The following is a 17069-nucleotide window of genomic DNA, read 5'->3' as shown; positions in this document are numbered from 1 at the left end:
TTACAAACATTCTTAATATCGTAATATGTGTTCAGCAGAACAAAGAAACTCATACAGGTTTGGAACAACTTGAGGGTGAGTAAATGATGACAGAATTTTCACTTTTGGGTGAACTATCCCTTTAAATTAATCAAAAGTGTATAATAATAATACAAAATAAGACGTATTATAAACAGATAACAATACATTCATTGAGCACCAAATCAGTTTTTCTGAAGGATTATGTGACACTGAAGACTGGAGTAATAATGCTGAAAATTCAGCTTTGTCATCACAGGGATAAATAACATTTGTAAAATATATTCATACAGAAAACATTTATTTAAAATTGTAATAATATTTCACAGTCTTACAGTGTTTACTGTATTTGTGATCAAATGAATGCAGCCTTGGAGAGAATGTCTTCTTAAAAAAAAAAAAAATAATAATAATCTTACCGACCCCAAACATAAAAACAACTTTTTTTTAAAACAAAGAATATATCAGCTCAATAAATGGTGATATTTGAAATGGTGACACACCAGATAGATAGATGCATGCCGTGGGTGGATGGAGGGAAGTGCTGAGGTTGCGCGAGGGGATTGTCCTGTTGTTTGGCTGTGTGACGTCATGATTGCTCCTCCAGCTGATGGGTTTCCTCTGCTCTGGGGGCATAAAAAGATGAGAGGCGGCTGCGGTCTGTCCTCTCGGTTTACCCATCGCTTTATTTCGTCTATCCACCAACTCACCGAAAGGCTATCTCATTTGCGTTGACTCTAAATGAGCAGTCTTCCCACCCAAGTCATCCTAACGATCTGAAACGCAGCAAACAAACACACACACCGGCAGAGGCGCATGAGGTCGGTGAGATATCTGCGGATGCTTTGCTCCTTGCACCTGTGCGTTATGTTGTCACATGCATCTGTGCCTTTATTCCTCCTCTGGCAACTTATTTGCGTTCTCTGCGCGTGCATTTGGGTGGTGGCACCCCGTCGATGCTGTTTGGGGAGGATTATTCTGGAAAGCATCACACTCGTGTCGGATAAATGCTTTAAAAGTTGCTTTTTAGAGTATTGCTGTTGCTATTTTTGAAATGCAAGTTAGTGTAGCTTGATTTGGTGTTATGCTGGATTCATAACCAATGCTTACGAGCGCCAGAATTGCATTTGACGTTCTATTGAATATTTGTAAATGTCTGACGTTAAATGACCGCGATTTTAATGTTACATACTGATTTCCGTGGGGATTTCGACTTTTATTGGTGCTTTTATCATTCTAGTATGTAGCCTAAATGCCGTGTCATGGTGAGCACTGGCGAATGTCCAGACACATGGGCAGACTTTAGCTTATACAATTCTACAGTTAGCATACAGTATATTCAGGCTATGCTTTTCGTGCTTAACTTCTCTGTCTGCTGATATTTCCTTTACAAAATGTGTCATTGGGTTACTGAACTCGATGCATTCGATGGCCTTATATGCATGCTTTTAAAAGGAAAGCTATTTTATGCAGCCCCGGCATTAAAAAGAGTGATAATGCATTCCATAATAACTTTTTTATGGTCTTGAGGGATTTTAAAATGTACAATTAAAGAGGAAGTTCACTATAAATTAAGTTTGTCACTCTTATTTTTGTTGTTTTAGTTGACTAAAACTATATAGTAGTATCTCAATGATCCTAAAATAACATTACTACTTTTGATACTTAAAATGGTACACCGTTTGGCTACATAAGACATCAGTCATATTTGTGGCCTTAAATTTAAGATGGGTCGCCCAATTATGGCCATGTTGAGGACACATGACCCCATTTTATCAAACTATTGGTTGCAGAATAAGAACCAATATTCCTGCAAATAAACTTAGCTGCATTCATGTCAATAGGTGTCAGTATAAAGTTTATGACCTCTGTGTCAATGGCATGCAATATAAAGGTGCAGAGGTGGACAAAGTACACAACTCCATTACTTGAGTTAAAGTAAAAGTACTACTGGTCAAATATGACTCCATTACAAGTGAAAGTTGTAAAGAGAGCTTTTTATGTAAAAGTACAGAAGTACTTGCATTTAAAAGTACTTGAGTATCAAAATTAAAAGGACACTTTTTGTTTTCTTGTTGTATGAATCACGCTGTGCCATCGTATTGGTTTAAGCCAGTCATGCTCCATCTGACATGCTAGCATTGAAATACCTGTTTAAAAGTTCCAAAGCTTTTCTCAAAGTCGAAATCGTACTAGAAAAGAGAGGTTTATACATTTTTTTTTTTTTTATTAGAATATGTAAAAACATATTTCTGAAATGACTTCAGTTAACATTATTAGCCCAACTATGTTTTTTGCATGCTAACTAACGTTATTGTCGAACTTTACCTATGCTTTAGCGCTGTATCCCCAAGGCTACGGCAACTTGGCGGGCAAATCCATAAATAATTTGCCCGACCATGCTTCCAGTGTTAATTTTAACAGCAAATATAGTTTTAGTCATAGTCTTTTTTTACTAAAATGCTGTTTAGTTTTAATACAATTTTAGGCATCTGAATTGTTTTAGTCTAGTCTTAGTTGACAAAATATAAGGTTTTATAAATGTAAAAATTCAGCATCCGAGAAGCAGCTTTCTGTGTGCGCATCCATCTTGAATTTAGCTCTTTCTCTTGTTGTTGCCTTCAGACTTATCCACATGTCTGCTCTTCTCATTCTCCCAGACATTCACATTTGAGCAATTCAAATGTGCGCATCTCACGAAGGAAATCAGTTCTCACTGGATCTCTTCCCTTCCTAACATTTGTCTTGTATTCGTTGAGGAAAATGTCAATAGATTTGTATCATGGTGTTTGGATGATTTGTTCTTCTTTAAAACGTGAATGACACTTACTTTCGAAGCGTCTACATAGAAATCACTTTCTACTTTGAGGACCGTGATGGAAATCTAGTGGAGTAAAAAGTACAATATTTGTCTTTCAAATTTAGTGAAGTAAATTGTGACCTTTCTGTTTATTTCCCCTGTCTATCAGAGAGACTAAGATCATGGTTCAGCTGTCACCATCTCGGACTATAGAGACGTTGACTCCCTCAGAGTTGACCATGGAGAAGGAGGATGGCCAGGGCAGCCCCAAATCCGAGTCCCCTCGAGTGCTTACCGCCCTCCAGCTCGCCCTTAACCCGGCCGCGACCTCCTACTACGGCTACGAGAAGTACATCGAGGACGGCCTCATCTGCCTCAAGCACAAGATCCGTAACATTGAGAAAAAGAAGGTGCCTTAATTATGTTATTTGGGCATAAACGACATGAACGAATGAGTTGTGTTCAGACGGAATTGGTGGTTTTGTTTTCCTCGTAGAGCACCAAATGTCCTTCAGTCTTGTTCATGTGACTTGGCATAAAACAAAGCTTTTTTTTTTTTTTACAGCTGAAACTGGAAGGCTACAACGAGAGGATGGAAAAGGGGGAAAAACTAAATCAAGACCAACTGGTAATCGTTCTTCATTTTTATATGCTGGATTTTGGGAAATGGGGCTTGTTTCAAGATCACTGATGTGTGGTAATGTTGTAGGAAGCTGTGGGGAAGTATGAGGAGGTTGTCCACAATCTTAAATTTGCCAAAGAGCTCCAGAAGACCATTGGTGCCCTCACACAAGATGTAAGGCTTACGCATTTGTAAAGCACAGAGCAGACTCGAATTGTGCTTAATGTTTCACTGGATCTTCTGATTCTCAACTCTCAATTCAGTTTTTGCCATGAAGAGCCTCAGATGCTGTCATGGCATTACATAAAACTATACTACTATCTGATTCTCTCCGCGATAGTTGTTGAAGGCTCAACGGAAAGTTGTTCGCCAAGAGAAGATCATGAGGGTTGAACAAGAGAGGAAACGTCTGAGCTTGGTTCTCCAGGTGCAATACGTCCTCCACAGTCTGCAGAGAGAGGACGTCCGGAGGAACTTCTGCAACATGAGAAAACATTCCGGTTGCCTGACCACGCAGGACACGGAGAGTTTGCTGGATCTGGCGTCATTATTGGGATGCAAACGAGACCATCGCATGAGGTTTGTGCTACACCGTGTCTTCAGCTCTATAGTCAATGTTTTTTTTCTTTGTTTTGTACATGCTTGATTCAATACAAAGTTACAAATACGAAATACTATGACCCAGAGCTCCATGCTCTCCAACCTCCCTGGCCAGCCCAGGGAGGGTTCCTCAGTCCTGGGCACAGTCAGATCCCTTGTCCCTCTGGAGGTTGGTTTCTGATTGGTCAAACTTTACATAAAATATTCACAGTATGTTTACTTTTTTTTTTTTTTTTTACTAATAAACTTTATAATTTATAATTTCCATTGTGGACTAATAAATTGAACAATCCTTAATTATTCAATTAAGTTATGTAAGCATTATTCAATTAGATGGAATTTTACTATTAAATAAAAGGCTTCCATTTCTTGAGTGCACATTGTCTGCCTTTTGAACCACACAAGTCGGTTTGGTTAATTAATTTTTTTTTTTTTAATGAGATTGATTTTATGTGCTAGGTCTGTGATGTACAGTCAGCTGGTCAGTATCACCAAAAAAAATCTCCTTCGGTATGATTCAAGAGCCCTCCTGATTTATTTTTTCTATAATGAGTGGCTACCTGTATGTTGTCCCTAACATGTCTAGCTGTATTTGGTGTCGTCTTTTCAGCCTGTTGATGTGGCATGGTCTTCCTGTTGTTTCATGCTCTAGTTTAGAGGATCAGATGGAACGGGCTGCTATTGTTTACGGGGAGCTGCTGGAAGGGAAAGAAAGTCCAGTCGCTGGCTCGACATGTGAGTTTCTAGCTCAATCTCTGATTGTCAAATTAATTTGATGGCTTTCAGCGTGTTATCTAATGAGCCAAATTCATTTGTCTTTCCGTGTGTTATCTAATGAGCCAGGATTTTTTTCTTCCCTTCTATGGTTATATAAGGTAACATAGCAGATAATTTATTTTATTTATACTAGTGATTTTATAATAAAATTATTTTATTATATATAATAAAATTGTATTTTATAAAAATCACTGGTATAATTTTTAAATAGTTAAAAAAAATCAAAGGGTTTACATTGTGCAGGAAAAATAACCTTTTTTTTATATTTGTGTTGAAGGATAATTTTAGAATTTCTATCAAATATTACATTTAAGGACTCTATGTAATTATTACCGTTGTTGTGATTAGTGCATGTCTGATTTTGTATATTAAGACAAATTTGTTAAATTTTATTGTAAATCTATTAGTGATTATTTCATTATTACACTGTTGATTGCCATGAATATAGCCATTGCTGCTGATATGGTGTTATTTCATAAATAAATGTTGATGAAGGTGGGTTTGAGCCTTACTGAAAAGGCTGTCAAAGTCCAAATTTGTGAATGTGAGTGCTGTCGTGTTTCCTCAGATAAGCACATGAAGGAGAAGCTGCTTCAGCTAGTGGACTGTGGCTTTTTTGATCACATACCACTTCCTAAAGTTGACCGTCAAGAGAAGACTGAGGCCGTAAAGGCTGACCCTCCATCTCTGCCTTGTAGCCTCTCCAGTGAGATTATTTAAATTTAAGCTCCAGTTTTTAATCATTTAAGCAGCCGTTATTTTTCTCTAATACATGCCATTTATATTTCTGTGTTCTAGCGCTGATGAAGTTGAGCTCAAAAGAAGTGCCTTCCAAAGAGGTAAAAACAATTGACCGTGATCTTTTTAGTCATCAATTCTATAAACTGTGTTTTGGATAAATGCAAGCAGGTCAGTAACTTCTGAATGATGCCAGTTTATTAACAGACGATACCTACCTGAAAAGGACGTTGCTGAACGTAGGAGGGAAGAGAAAGCGTCGCCTCGTACCTGGAAGGATGAGTTTTTGGCTATGAAGGAAAGGGAGCCACCGGACTCATGGGAAATGGAGCTTTCTGAACCTCCTGTATCCTCTCAGTCCCCCATACAGAAGCCATGGAAGGGGGCAGCAGGATTGATTCCTAAGACTACAGACATCCTGAAGAGACCCACGGTTGACCCCAAGGAGGTGGAAAAACTTGTCCATTCAAATGTATTTTTCCTTTTTATTTATATTTATTTGGGACCCCGGAGTATGATTTCCCTTGCTTAAATTCATGCAGACCAATATATACTGAATAAAGATAAATGGGAATATAGCCAAAATTAACTCAAATAACAGCATTTTCCTCCCCCCACACACACATTATTTTCCTATCCCAATTTTAGAATCTATTAATATAATTCAATTAAAATAAAATGCATATTTAGTAAATTCTAAGGACCCCTAACACCCTCCTGTGGTCCCATAGGGCTTTGCGGACTGTAGTTTTAAAACCCCTTAAACATGTTTCTGCTTAACTGACTGCTCTTGCATGTTGGGCAACCATTCAATATGTAACAAGGTCTGTTTCTATCACTTTACATGGATGTTGTGTCTTCTAGAAACGTCAAAGGAAGACCAAGGTGGTGCAGGACTCTAAACCGGTGCGTTATTTAGATCCACCATAAACTCATTCCTTTCAAAGCAGTTAAAGCATTATTTTTTTTGCTTTATCAGATTCCTGTTGCAGTGGAAGTCTTTGCTTCTCCATCTCCGTTACCACAAGACCCTGTTCAGCGTAAACAGGAGCTGGAGACTCTGATGGACCAGATCTCTGGCTCCTTCAGCTTCATGCAGGCATGCATTAAATTGATTTTTTTTTTTTATCAAAACGCAGCAACTTTTTAGAAAGCAGGTGTTCAGAGACTTTTCCTCGATCTTCTGTTTACAGGCGTCTCTTCTGGATGGAGAAACCTCACCCGTAAACAGTCAAGCAAATATATGCCTTCCATCTCCAGGCTGCTCTACTCCTATTGGTACATGAGCGCTCCATATTAAGTTACACAATAAGAATAGGATGGTGTTAAACTGATATTGATAGTCTGCTTTTAACATGCAGCACAAAGGGAACTGACAAAAAGCCCATCAGATATTCTGCCTCCGTCCCAGCGGGTGAGCATGTTCTACTTAATATGAGAGCTTATTTTGTGAATAACAAAAACATGAGGTCAGCATTCTCTGTGACAAATATGACGTGTTCTGATTGTAGAGCACTCCTTTACGGATGCTGCTGTCTGGAGAGGGTAAAGGCAGTCTGTCCAATGGAGACCGTTCTTTAACCAGCTCTGAACTTGATCTGCATGAAGATGAGCCACATGTAACTTTTTTTGTTTGTGATAGTACAGTTATTGAATTCAAGCTATCAAATACTATGCTTGTTATCTTAAATATGCTATAATGGTATCTGTTTTGTTTGAAGCAAAGTGAGGGCTTCACCTCTCCTCCACTGTACCGCAGGGGATCCTCCATCTCAGTCCCTCTAGAAAACCAAAGCACTGGACCGGTAAGAACTTGACGGACATAATTCTGATTCATACTAAACACACATCTATATATTTATAGGTTTTAATTTGCATATATTTTTTAATATGCTTATTTCCCATTACTTTTGCCTTAATCTAACGCTCACTTAAAGTTAATCTTTAAAAGTCTGATCTTCAGCATCTCAAAATGAATATCAGTTTTACATACCGTACGCTATAATGTTGTGGTGCCTAAATGTTTGTCATTTGTAGTATTTTAAACATTTATTTGGCTAAATAAAATTCCTTGATTATTACGCAGGAATGAGAGTATAGTTCCTAGCCATATCGGCCTAGAAAAATGCAACTTTTCATTAGCACATGATGTAACTATAGAAGAGTCAAGTTTTAAATAGGAATAGTTTTGTTTTTTTTGAGCGAGATGTTAACCGTCTAATCAAATTCAATGATCTATGCTAAAAGTGCTACCGCCAGACCTGGAGATTGGCTGAATGGATTCGAAAACGGTAAAACTCATCTGTTTAACTCTAGGGGAGTTGGAAAATGAGCCTATTTTCCAAAAAAGTGTAGTGTTCCTTTTAAGTTTATAACCTTGAGTTCTGAAGATTTTGTGGTTATGAGCGTTTACAAGTGGAAATTTAAATTACTTGAGATGGCATCTGGTGCCACGGAAATGACTATCCAGTGCTTTTAAAACAGTGTTTTTGGGATTTACTTTATTTTTGTTTGCGTGTCAGGCAGGAAAGCCGATGTTATGCAATGGAGTATCAACCACTGTGCCTGCGCAGACATTTTCAACCCCACCTAGTCACCGATCCATCAATGCAGAAAACAACTTCCACAACATTCACTCTGTGAGCATAATGTTTCGTCTCCATATGCCTCAGATGTCCCTAACATCAATTCCATTTATTTCAATAATGAAAAACATCCTATTAGAAGCTGAGGTGATTCGCATTAAGCCCCCCCCCCCTCCCCCTCCTCATCAGGTGTTTAATGTGGCATCTTTGCCAATCGGTGAGAGCTCAGGGATGAAGTCAGATGAGAGTGGATTCTCGGAGTCTATGCATCTGAGTTACACACCGGCCAAAACCCAGAGTTATTCCACTGCAAGCACCCAGACGCCACCTGAACTCAACCTACCTGAAGATGACCTACAGATTGGTGACACTCACTCACTGAGACATTCTCTCACATACACACACTCCCTCAGGCTGTTAGATTTAGCCTTACCAATCGTGTGTTTTTGCAGAAGGCCAGTACCAGGTGGAGTGTCCGGTCAGCACAGGTGGTCATGTGTTCTCGACCCCTCAGCCACAGTCTCGTCTGAGTCAGTCCTGCTACCCCCGCGGTACAGCGAGAGGTATGACGCGTGCAGGCAGGGGTTTGGGTCACTCATACAGATCACCTGGTGGCTACAGAGGTACCGTCCTCTTCCTCTGTCTCCTTCACTCCCTTTTAGGCTTTCCTATTTTTTTTTTATTCATACTGTGCAGATCACATAACGGAGATGTATTTTCTGTTCTAAACTTTAACACTGAGCCTATGCATGAGTACTCTTGTTCTTGCACAAACGTTCAATCTATACTATTGGTTATCTTTGCAATTTATAGAAGATGTGGATTAATAGAGTAAACCCTGCATTTCTTTCCTTCTGACTGATTTACAGGTGGTTATGAGGCCTACAGAGTGAATGTGCGTTCTCCAGGAGGGGGTTTCATATCACAGACACACAGAGACCCTCCATCTGCCTTTTATGTGTCCAGAGTAAGTTTGTTTTTACTGATTTCCTTTATTTATTTACTTAAATAAGAGAAATTAAATAATTATGAACAAGCCAGTAAATGTTATATATATTTTGTGCTTTTATATTATAGGCCTTGTTTATTTATTTATAATTTTGTCTTAATGCAATTTAAGTTATACTAAACAATAAATTATTTTACCCATTATAGTGTTTATGATATTATAAATTGTTGTAGGCAATATATTAGGTTATATATTATATTGGGTCAGCTGTGCTTGTTTTACCTATAGGAAAACGGGTATCAGCAGAACTTCAAACGAGGTGGAGGCGCAGCAACTCATAGGAGCAGTGGTATGAGCAATCACTCATTCTGGTATTTTGTTGAAGCACATTTAATACTGATACTAATAAAAAATGTTCCCTTTTCAAAAGTTAAGCTGTGAGGAACCGTGTTGGGGTAATGCAAGCTATGTAGTCAATTACTTTTTTTCATGTAACTAGTAAAGTAACGTTACTTTTTCCAATAAGTTTTCCCAATTATTGACACCTCTCCTGTCCCCATGTTGAGAGAAATCAGGAATAAGTGCAGAGGCACTTTAGAGTGGTGCAGGTAGGACATCACTTTGTAGGCCAACTGGCAGTTAGCTTTGCACCGGTTCCCTCAAGGAAAAACCCAATAGGATTTTCCCATAGGCTTTTGTGTTATTGCTAAAAACAAGCTGTGATCAACAAAAGTTTGATACTTGCACGTTTTTTCCATCAAGATCACAGATGAACACAATTTGTATAAATTCTGAAGCCTAAATGCAGTCACTAGAAGTAAAAAACTAAAGGCTATAAACAAACTACACCACGGTCCTGCGATTTCAACGTCATCATTACTAAGCTTTCGACAACTTTCAGTTTTTATCTAAAAACATTTTCCCAGAATGTTTGAGTTAGAATAGATTATAAGAGCACATTTATGAACATAATGAGGGTGCAAAAGCGGACTGCGCTCAACTTTTCGGCGTGATGACCTTTAATCTCCTTGACAGCCTCTGTAGTCCCATTTGGCCACTTTTTAGCAACCGCCTTTTTCAAGATGCGAAACATCTTCAAAAAATCACAAGTGGGTAATACTGATGTATTTTAGGTCGTAGAATAAAACATGAAAGTGTCTTGAGCTTGTGTTCACACACAGACCTTATTTAGGCCATTTATTCAAAGCCCCATTCAAAAAACCATTGACAATGCTTTACTTTCTGTAAAAAGTAACGCAATAGGTTACTTTTTTAGGAAGTTAAGCAATATTGTATTGCATTACTTTTAAAAGTAACTTTTCCCCAACACTTGTGAGAAATGACTCTATAGATTATAATCGATCAAAGTGATGGTCTTTCTGTGTCTCCTCCCCCCCTTTTAAGCTGGTTGGAGTGACTCTTCTCAGGTGAGCAGCCCAGACCGGGAGGCTATGTATCCGCTCGACTCAGGAATCAGTGACACACTCTCCATCCCGCCAATGGAAGTGCCCATCACACCCCAGGGCCCGCACACTCTGATGCCGGTACATGTGTACCCGCTCGCCCAACTCCGCGTGGCTTTCTCCGCCGCCCGCACGGCCAACTTCACCCCTGGCACTCTGGATCAGCCGATCGCCTTCGACCAGCTGCACACCAACCTCGGCGACATGTTCGACACGACCTACGGCCGTTTCACCTGTCCTGCTGCTGGCACTTACGTATTCATCTTCCACATCCTGAAGCTGGCCATCAGCGTGCCCCTGTACGTCAACCTCATGCGCAACGAAGAGGTGATGGTGTCCGCGTATGCCAATGACGGCGCTCCGGACCATGAGACTGCCAGCAATCACGCTGTCCTCCAGCTGTTCCAGGGCGACCAGGTGTGGCTGCGGCTTCACCGTGGTGCCATCTATGGCAGCAGCTGGAAGTACAGCACCTTCTCTGGTTTCCTGCTGTACCAGGACTGAGCATCTCTCTAAATGGGCACAAAAAGGGATGTGGCATTTTGGATGTTCTTTGAAAGCAACTCTGCACTTTATTGCGCTTTTGGTTACGCATGGTGCAACTGCATGTTTGAAAGATGTTCAATAGTATAAAAGTCAGTGTTAAAGCTAAAGTAAGATGTTCTGGCGGTAAAAGTTTACATGGGCTTACTTGGGTTGTTCTCTTAATTTATTTATTTAGTATACTTTGTTTTCTTGTTTCCCCAGTTTTTTGAAAGTCTTTATTGTGTACTTGGGTGCACAAACCCGTAACCCATAGTAGCTGCATTTAGTGTGCCCTAAACTGAAATCCTAACATTCAGAAGCATCTTCTGGTGTTTGTTAAATGGCATTGTATTCTCATCTGCGAGAGCGGTTTCCCAGGCATACAGAAGTCTGCAACATGGTGCCTTTCTGTTTTTCATGTCATTGAACACATGCATCGCTTTGCAAGAATGGAGGATTTTTTTTTTCTGGTAATACTTGACATGTTGAGCACTTTAAAAGGACTTGGTGGCCTTGTTGGGGTTTTGGGTGTGTGTGTTAATCTGTGTGTTTGTCTGTGAAACATGCAGTGAGTGAATCACTTGAACACTGACTCTGCCGTGAAGGCGTCTAGGCCAAAATTGCTTCCTCTTGTGCCTGAAATAAAAAATGTGCAGTTCACTTCTGTGATGGATTCATTTGTGCAGCAAGTTTTGTGAAAACTCAGTTTAAAGGAATAGTTCACCCAAAAATGCAAATTCTGTAATTTACTCCCCCTCAAGTTGTTCCAAACCTGAATGAATAATTCCTACATTTTCTTCAAAATATCTTGTGTACAGCAGTACAAATTAATTCATGCAGGTTTGGGACAACTTGAGGTTACGTAAATGCACATTTAAATTTTTAGTTGAACTATCCCTTTGCAGCTGGTCTAGCTGTTGGCATCAATGCATCTAAAGTGGGTTATTTACCTCAATTTACATGGAGACTAGGCTTCTGTTAGGACAAATTTTCATCACCTGAAGTTGCTTATCACACAGTTTGCTATAAGTCGCAAAGCTGAAAGAGTGTCAAAAGCTGTCTTTATAACAAGTGGGGTGAAAACCCCAGGTTAAACATGTTTTCCATTAAAATGTGGTGAAAATTGGATGAAAGTAAGCTTGCATCAGGTGGAGTGAGAATGCTGACAGGTTTGTATGCTTGTTTCGGCCTGTTCTAATTTTCTGTTACCAATCTTCATGGCTCATTTCAGTATATGATCCTTTTTATATATGCATAAGTGTTTCTTCAACTAGAAATACTTTAAAACATTTTACAGTTTCCATGTCAGGGTTGTGTAGATTTGTTTAATGTAATTTATAGTTTAAAAATATATTCTATTAAATGATGTAGCCTAGTATTCAATTGCAGTTTGATAAATGACTTTAAACAACAAAATACCTCATTTATCCTAAATACAAAATATCTTCACATGCTCTGCATAATTTAATACAATTTACAACTTGATTAAAAAGCAATAATACTTATCATGTTTAGATGCATTTTAAACCTGCAGTAGCCTATATGTTTTTATGCCTGCGGCCTTGCGTCAAACAAGTCTATAAACGCCTTTACTTTTTAGAAGGTCCTTTTGTAAAGGGATAATGTAGACGTAAAAAGTTTGAAAACCCGATGTCATTTAATCGCGAGGGTATTATAATCGTTGAACATAGTTTAAAAATGTTTCGAGATGAGCACAAGAGGCCGCTGTTGCCCTACTCGTCGATGACGTCTGTGCTGTGCGTAATGGAAAAAACAAATACATTCGTTCAGTAGGACTTCACGTTTCTCCCGCGAGAGCTTCTGCTCAGATCACTTGAGTCCTGCCATGAACCATAAATGTCACAATACACAAATGTTTACTTTCCCCTTCTCAGCTTTAACAGCCGCTTGTGCTTGTTCATTTTGCTTTCATTGAATGCCTTTTTAAGGGAATTGTAATGTGTTTATATTTGTGGTCATGACACCTACATTGGTCATGTGTTTTATCGTGTGTGTGTGTGTGTGTGTGTCAGCTCAGTTGAGTTGATCTAGAAAGGCTCAATCTGTCTAGTCCATGATGGTAGAAAAATTCTGGGAGTGTGTAATCCCTAAACTGAAATTTAACCTCCTGCTGGTCCGTAGGGCAAGTCTGTCTGCGGTTGACCTGCCCAGACGTGTTCATATAATACCCTCCTCTTCTTAAACCTAGTTTTACCCCCCTGTATTAGGTCATGTCCCATGTAAACCCACCGCCTCTCCTTCTCACACTGCGTTCTGCGAGGTCCCGGGATGGCTGGGATGGTCAGCTGTCTTGCATGCCGTGGCCTGGAGACTCTATGCCGGACTTTGGGTAAAGGGACTGTTCTGTTCATTGTTCAAACTGTTCTTTATAGGCAAATGTGTTTCTCTCTGCTTTTTGGGTTTTTGGAGGGATGCAGTTGTGGAATATAAATACTAAGTATAAAATTCCCACTTCTCTCTTTTTTTCCCCCTAGTTTCGGCCCGAGGCTTTTCTGATTTTTAGTTCAAAACAGTTTTGAGATCATGAGTCATATTCTGAGAAAGTGTAAGTTTGGGAAGACACCATATTGCACGGTGATATCCCTGAGATTACCGCCATAACCAAAAGTCAACAAAGAAACTACTAACAGCTGTAGAGTGCAGGTTGGAGGCACAAAGAGAGAGGAAAAAACAAGTTAACTAGTGGAACATGACTCTTTTCAACAGCCACCACAATTAATACTTGAAAGCCATTTATCAGTGGAAGAGCGCTGATAAATGCTGTATTCACAAGCTACGAAGCGAATGAAAGCGGTTTCAAACATGCTGGTGATTTGTCATCTGCCACAATGTCATTCCTGAGAGAAACTAGGTGTAGTTTGTGAACAAAAGGGCAGGTGACCGTGTCATTAGCAGAGATTTAAAAAAAAAAAATTATTTAGTCAGTGTTCCCTTATCTTGTACAACTTTATGAAAATGGGTCATTGTTGTAATGCCTGTCCTAGCAAGTTGTACATGTGACACTCTTGGCAATGTTTCAGACATTTATTGACAATCATATGAAATTCGATAGCCTTGTCACCTTGCCTTGCCGTTAAAAAAAATAACACTTGAAATAGTGCTATTAAAGGGATAGTTCACCCAAAAATGAAAATTCTGTCGTCATTTACTCTCCATCAAGTTGTTGCAAACCTGTATGAGTTTCTTTGTTCTGCTGAACACAAAAGATGATATTTTGAAGAATGTTTGTAATAAAGCCGATAGAGCAACCATTGACTACCACAGTATCCCCCCCTACTATGGTAGTCAATGGTTGCTCTGTCTGCTCGGTTACAAACATTCTTCAAAATATCTTATTTTGTGTTCAGCATTACAAAGAAACTCATACAGGTTTGGAACAACTTGAGGGTGAGTAAATTATGACAGAATTTTCATTTTTGGGTGAACTATCCCTTTAAATCGATTAATTGCGTTTATATTTTGGATACAATTATTCGCGATTGATCGATTTGACAGCACTAACCTGAAATAATAAAAAAATCCATGTACATTCAAGCAGTGATGAGGTTAATGAATTACAAGTAATGGGAGTTACATAATCAGATTACTTTTCCAAGTAACTAGTAAAATAACACATTACTTTTAAATTCACAACAAATATCCAAGTTGCTTTTTCAAACAAGTAATGCAGGTTACTTTGTTTTCTCATGTATTGACTGACACCTCTCCTGTCCTCATGTTGAGAGTAATCATGAGTAAGTGCAGAGGCGTTGTGTGCGCTGTGTAAACATGAGGGTTATTGTAGTTCAAGACTAAATGTGAGCATGCATTTACTTATCTCACTTGCACAAAAACAGAAAACTCAATATTCCTCAAAATGAATAAAACAGAGAAATGCAAACTCAGAATATTATGCAAACCTGCAATAATTAAATGTTTAATTGCACATGCAAATATAGGCCTACTTTATATATTTAATCTGACTTTATTAACCATTGTCTTTGCGGCTGACCTTCAATGATCCAATTCAACTAATTATAAGCAAAAATGACATGTGTTATGACTATAAATATCACAGTTGTGTTTAATATTTTTTATTGTTGATGTAAAAGTGTTTTTTCCCCTGTGTCTTATAGTAAAACTTTTTTTGTTGTAATTAAGCCCAGCCCAGATGAGAAAAAGATAACTCAACAGTAACAACACATTCATTTTAACAAAAAGTAACAGGATATGTTTCCACAATGTTGACATGTGAGGCTGTCAAAACGATCCCCGTTCACACGGATCTGTGAAAATGACTCAAAAAGCTGTATTATGCATGCCAGGTCAGTGGTCGGTGATGTCACTTTGTCAAGAAACACCCCACGAATACGTAATACGCATGCGCATGGCGTCACCATTTTCACAAATTCACGTTTTTGTTATTTACCGGTACATGGAGACTGTAAAGGCATAGTTTTCAAAAGCTTGTGTTTTCAGGCCCCAAAACACGGTTGTCATTTAAATGAGCGCAAAACACATAAGTTTTCTTTTTATTTTGGAAATGGTGTTGTGTGAATACCCTAAGTAACGCAATTTGTTTCTTTTTAGGGAGTAACACACTATATTGTAACACATTACTTTTAAAAGTATACTTTCCCCAAACGTCTTTCTAATCAGATCAGGACCCTGAAAAAAGCTATTTTATTTTATATTCAGTGGGTCTCCTCATCGGGGCAGCCATTTTGAGATCACATGACCAGCCAAATACTGTTCATGTAAAGCTGCAGTCCGTAGTTTTCCCTCTTTGTCGCCATCTCTGTTCGAAATCTGCAATTGCAGTTATTCGCGGAATTATCAACTTTACGTGATTTGTGCCTCGGCACGACACAGCGCGGAGGAATCCAATGTTTTGAGGAGAATGTGCGGCTGTCAGTCATCGCGCCGGTGTGGAGACTGTCATTCAGAATCACAGATTATACTTTTTGAAAGTATAACCAACATAAGAATTTTCACCGGAAAATGTCATCTGAACAAGTAAGTAGATAACATCCACTTTTGTTCTGACCAACTAAGGGGAAAAATTGCAGTAGGCTAAATCGCGATGATTAAATCTAACGATAGTTTATCATATCACGTCAAACCATGCAAATTATATTTTGTTTTCAAATTGTTAATGTTAACAACATCAGCATAGCGTGACTACATTTAATGTGTATTAGGGCTACCTGTAGTTCAGTTTCCATTTCTGTGCAGTCTCAAAAATGTAATGTTTATATAACAATAAAGCTGTAACCCAAAAAAGTTACGGACTGCAGCTTTAATCTGGTTAACCCCATTTTATTGGAAAATTTCGCCCATAGAATAATTTATTCATGACTAGAGGATTTCTTGGCAACTGCAAACTTTTGCATGATACACATGTTCAAGTTGTATACTCAGTGTGCCTTTAAGGTGATAATCACAATAGTATTTGTTTAGCTTGTTTTTGACTGAAAGGCGCACATCATTTGAGTTGCAAAAACTGACTGTTTGTGTCTGCAAAACATTTGTTTATTTGCACCCTGATCCGAGTTTGGTGCCACATTTTTGCATGCAAGTCCTAACACAGTGCCCGCTGTCTTGCCCAAGCTTTGGCAATGTTTTTCATATGTTTCCTATCAAAAAAGTCTTTTTATGGCTTGCATCTGTGTAAGGGGCGAGAAAAGGGATTTTAGAATTACATTCCATGAAAAGCACTTGCGACAAATGATAAGTTTGTGTTGCGGGTTGGACTGGTGACAGACTAAACTGTATGGTTTTGTTCACAGAGCTACTATTTAGAGATGTTAATAAAAACAGAACCAGTCATTGCAGTTTAAATGCTAATTGTGGATTACTTGGATCTCCTATTGTCAGGATTTAGACTGTTCATGTTGGCTTTTATCATGTGTTGTTGTGTTAACCCCCCCCCCCCATTTCTTTTAGCACTGACATTCTCAAAAAATCCCTTAGCAGGGAAAGGCTGTGTGTT

The 17069-nt window shown here is 38.8% G+C and overlaps 1 protein-coding gene across 1 annotated transcript; it reads left to right on the top strand.

The window, feature by feature from the left end:
- Positions 1-658: 658 nt before the first annotated feature.
- On the top strand, positions 659-11736 carry caprin2 (caprin family member 2). Its single transcript, XM_079816654.1, has 21 exons — positions 659-839; positions 2988-3228; positions 3384-3446; positions 3528-3614; positions 3781-4019; positions 4693-4775; positions 5386-5523; positions 5616-5656; positions 5752-6003; positions 6420-6461; positions 6535-6654; positions 6749-6833; positions 6917-6969; positions 7067-7174; positions 7277-7360; positions 8078-8194; positions 8330-8504; positions 8593-8763; positions 9010-9107; positions 9378-9438; positions 10494-11736. The coding sequence occupies exons 1-21, from the start codon at positions 835-837 to the stop codon at positions 11054-11056; spliced, it is 2826 nt and encodes a 941-aa protein (XP_079672780.1). The 5' UTR covers positions 659-834; the 3' UTR covers positions 11057-11736.
- Positions 11737-17069: the final 5333 nt, after the last annotated feature.

The sequence above is a fragment of the Gobio gobio genome, assembly GCF_949357685.1.
Source record: "Gobio gobio genome assembly, chromosome: 5".
Lineage (NCBI taxonomy): Eukaryota > Metazoa > Chordata > Actinopteri > Cypriniformes > Gobionidae > Gobio > Gobio gobio.
This window is presented reverse-complemented; position numbering and strand designations above follow the sequence as displayed.

Coding starts and splice junctions, on each gene's coding strand:
- caprin2 (XM_079816654.1), top strand. Junction 8,195..8,329: donor ACTTCCACAACATTCACTCT/GTGAGCATAATG, acceptor CCTCCTCATCAG/GTGTTTAATGTGGCATCTTT. Junction 8,505..8,592: donor TGAAGATGACCTACAGATTG/GTGACACTCACT, acceptor GTGTTTTTGCAG/AAGGCCAGTACCAGGTGGAG.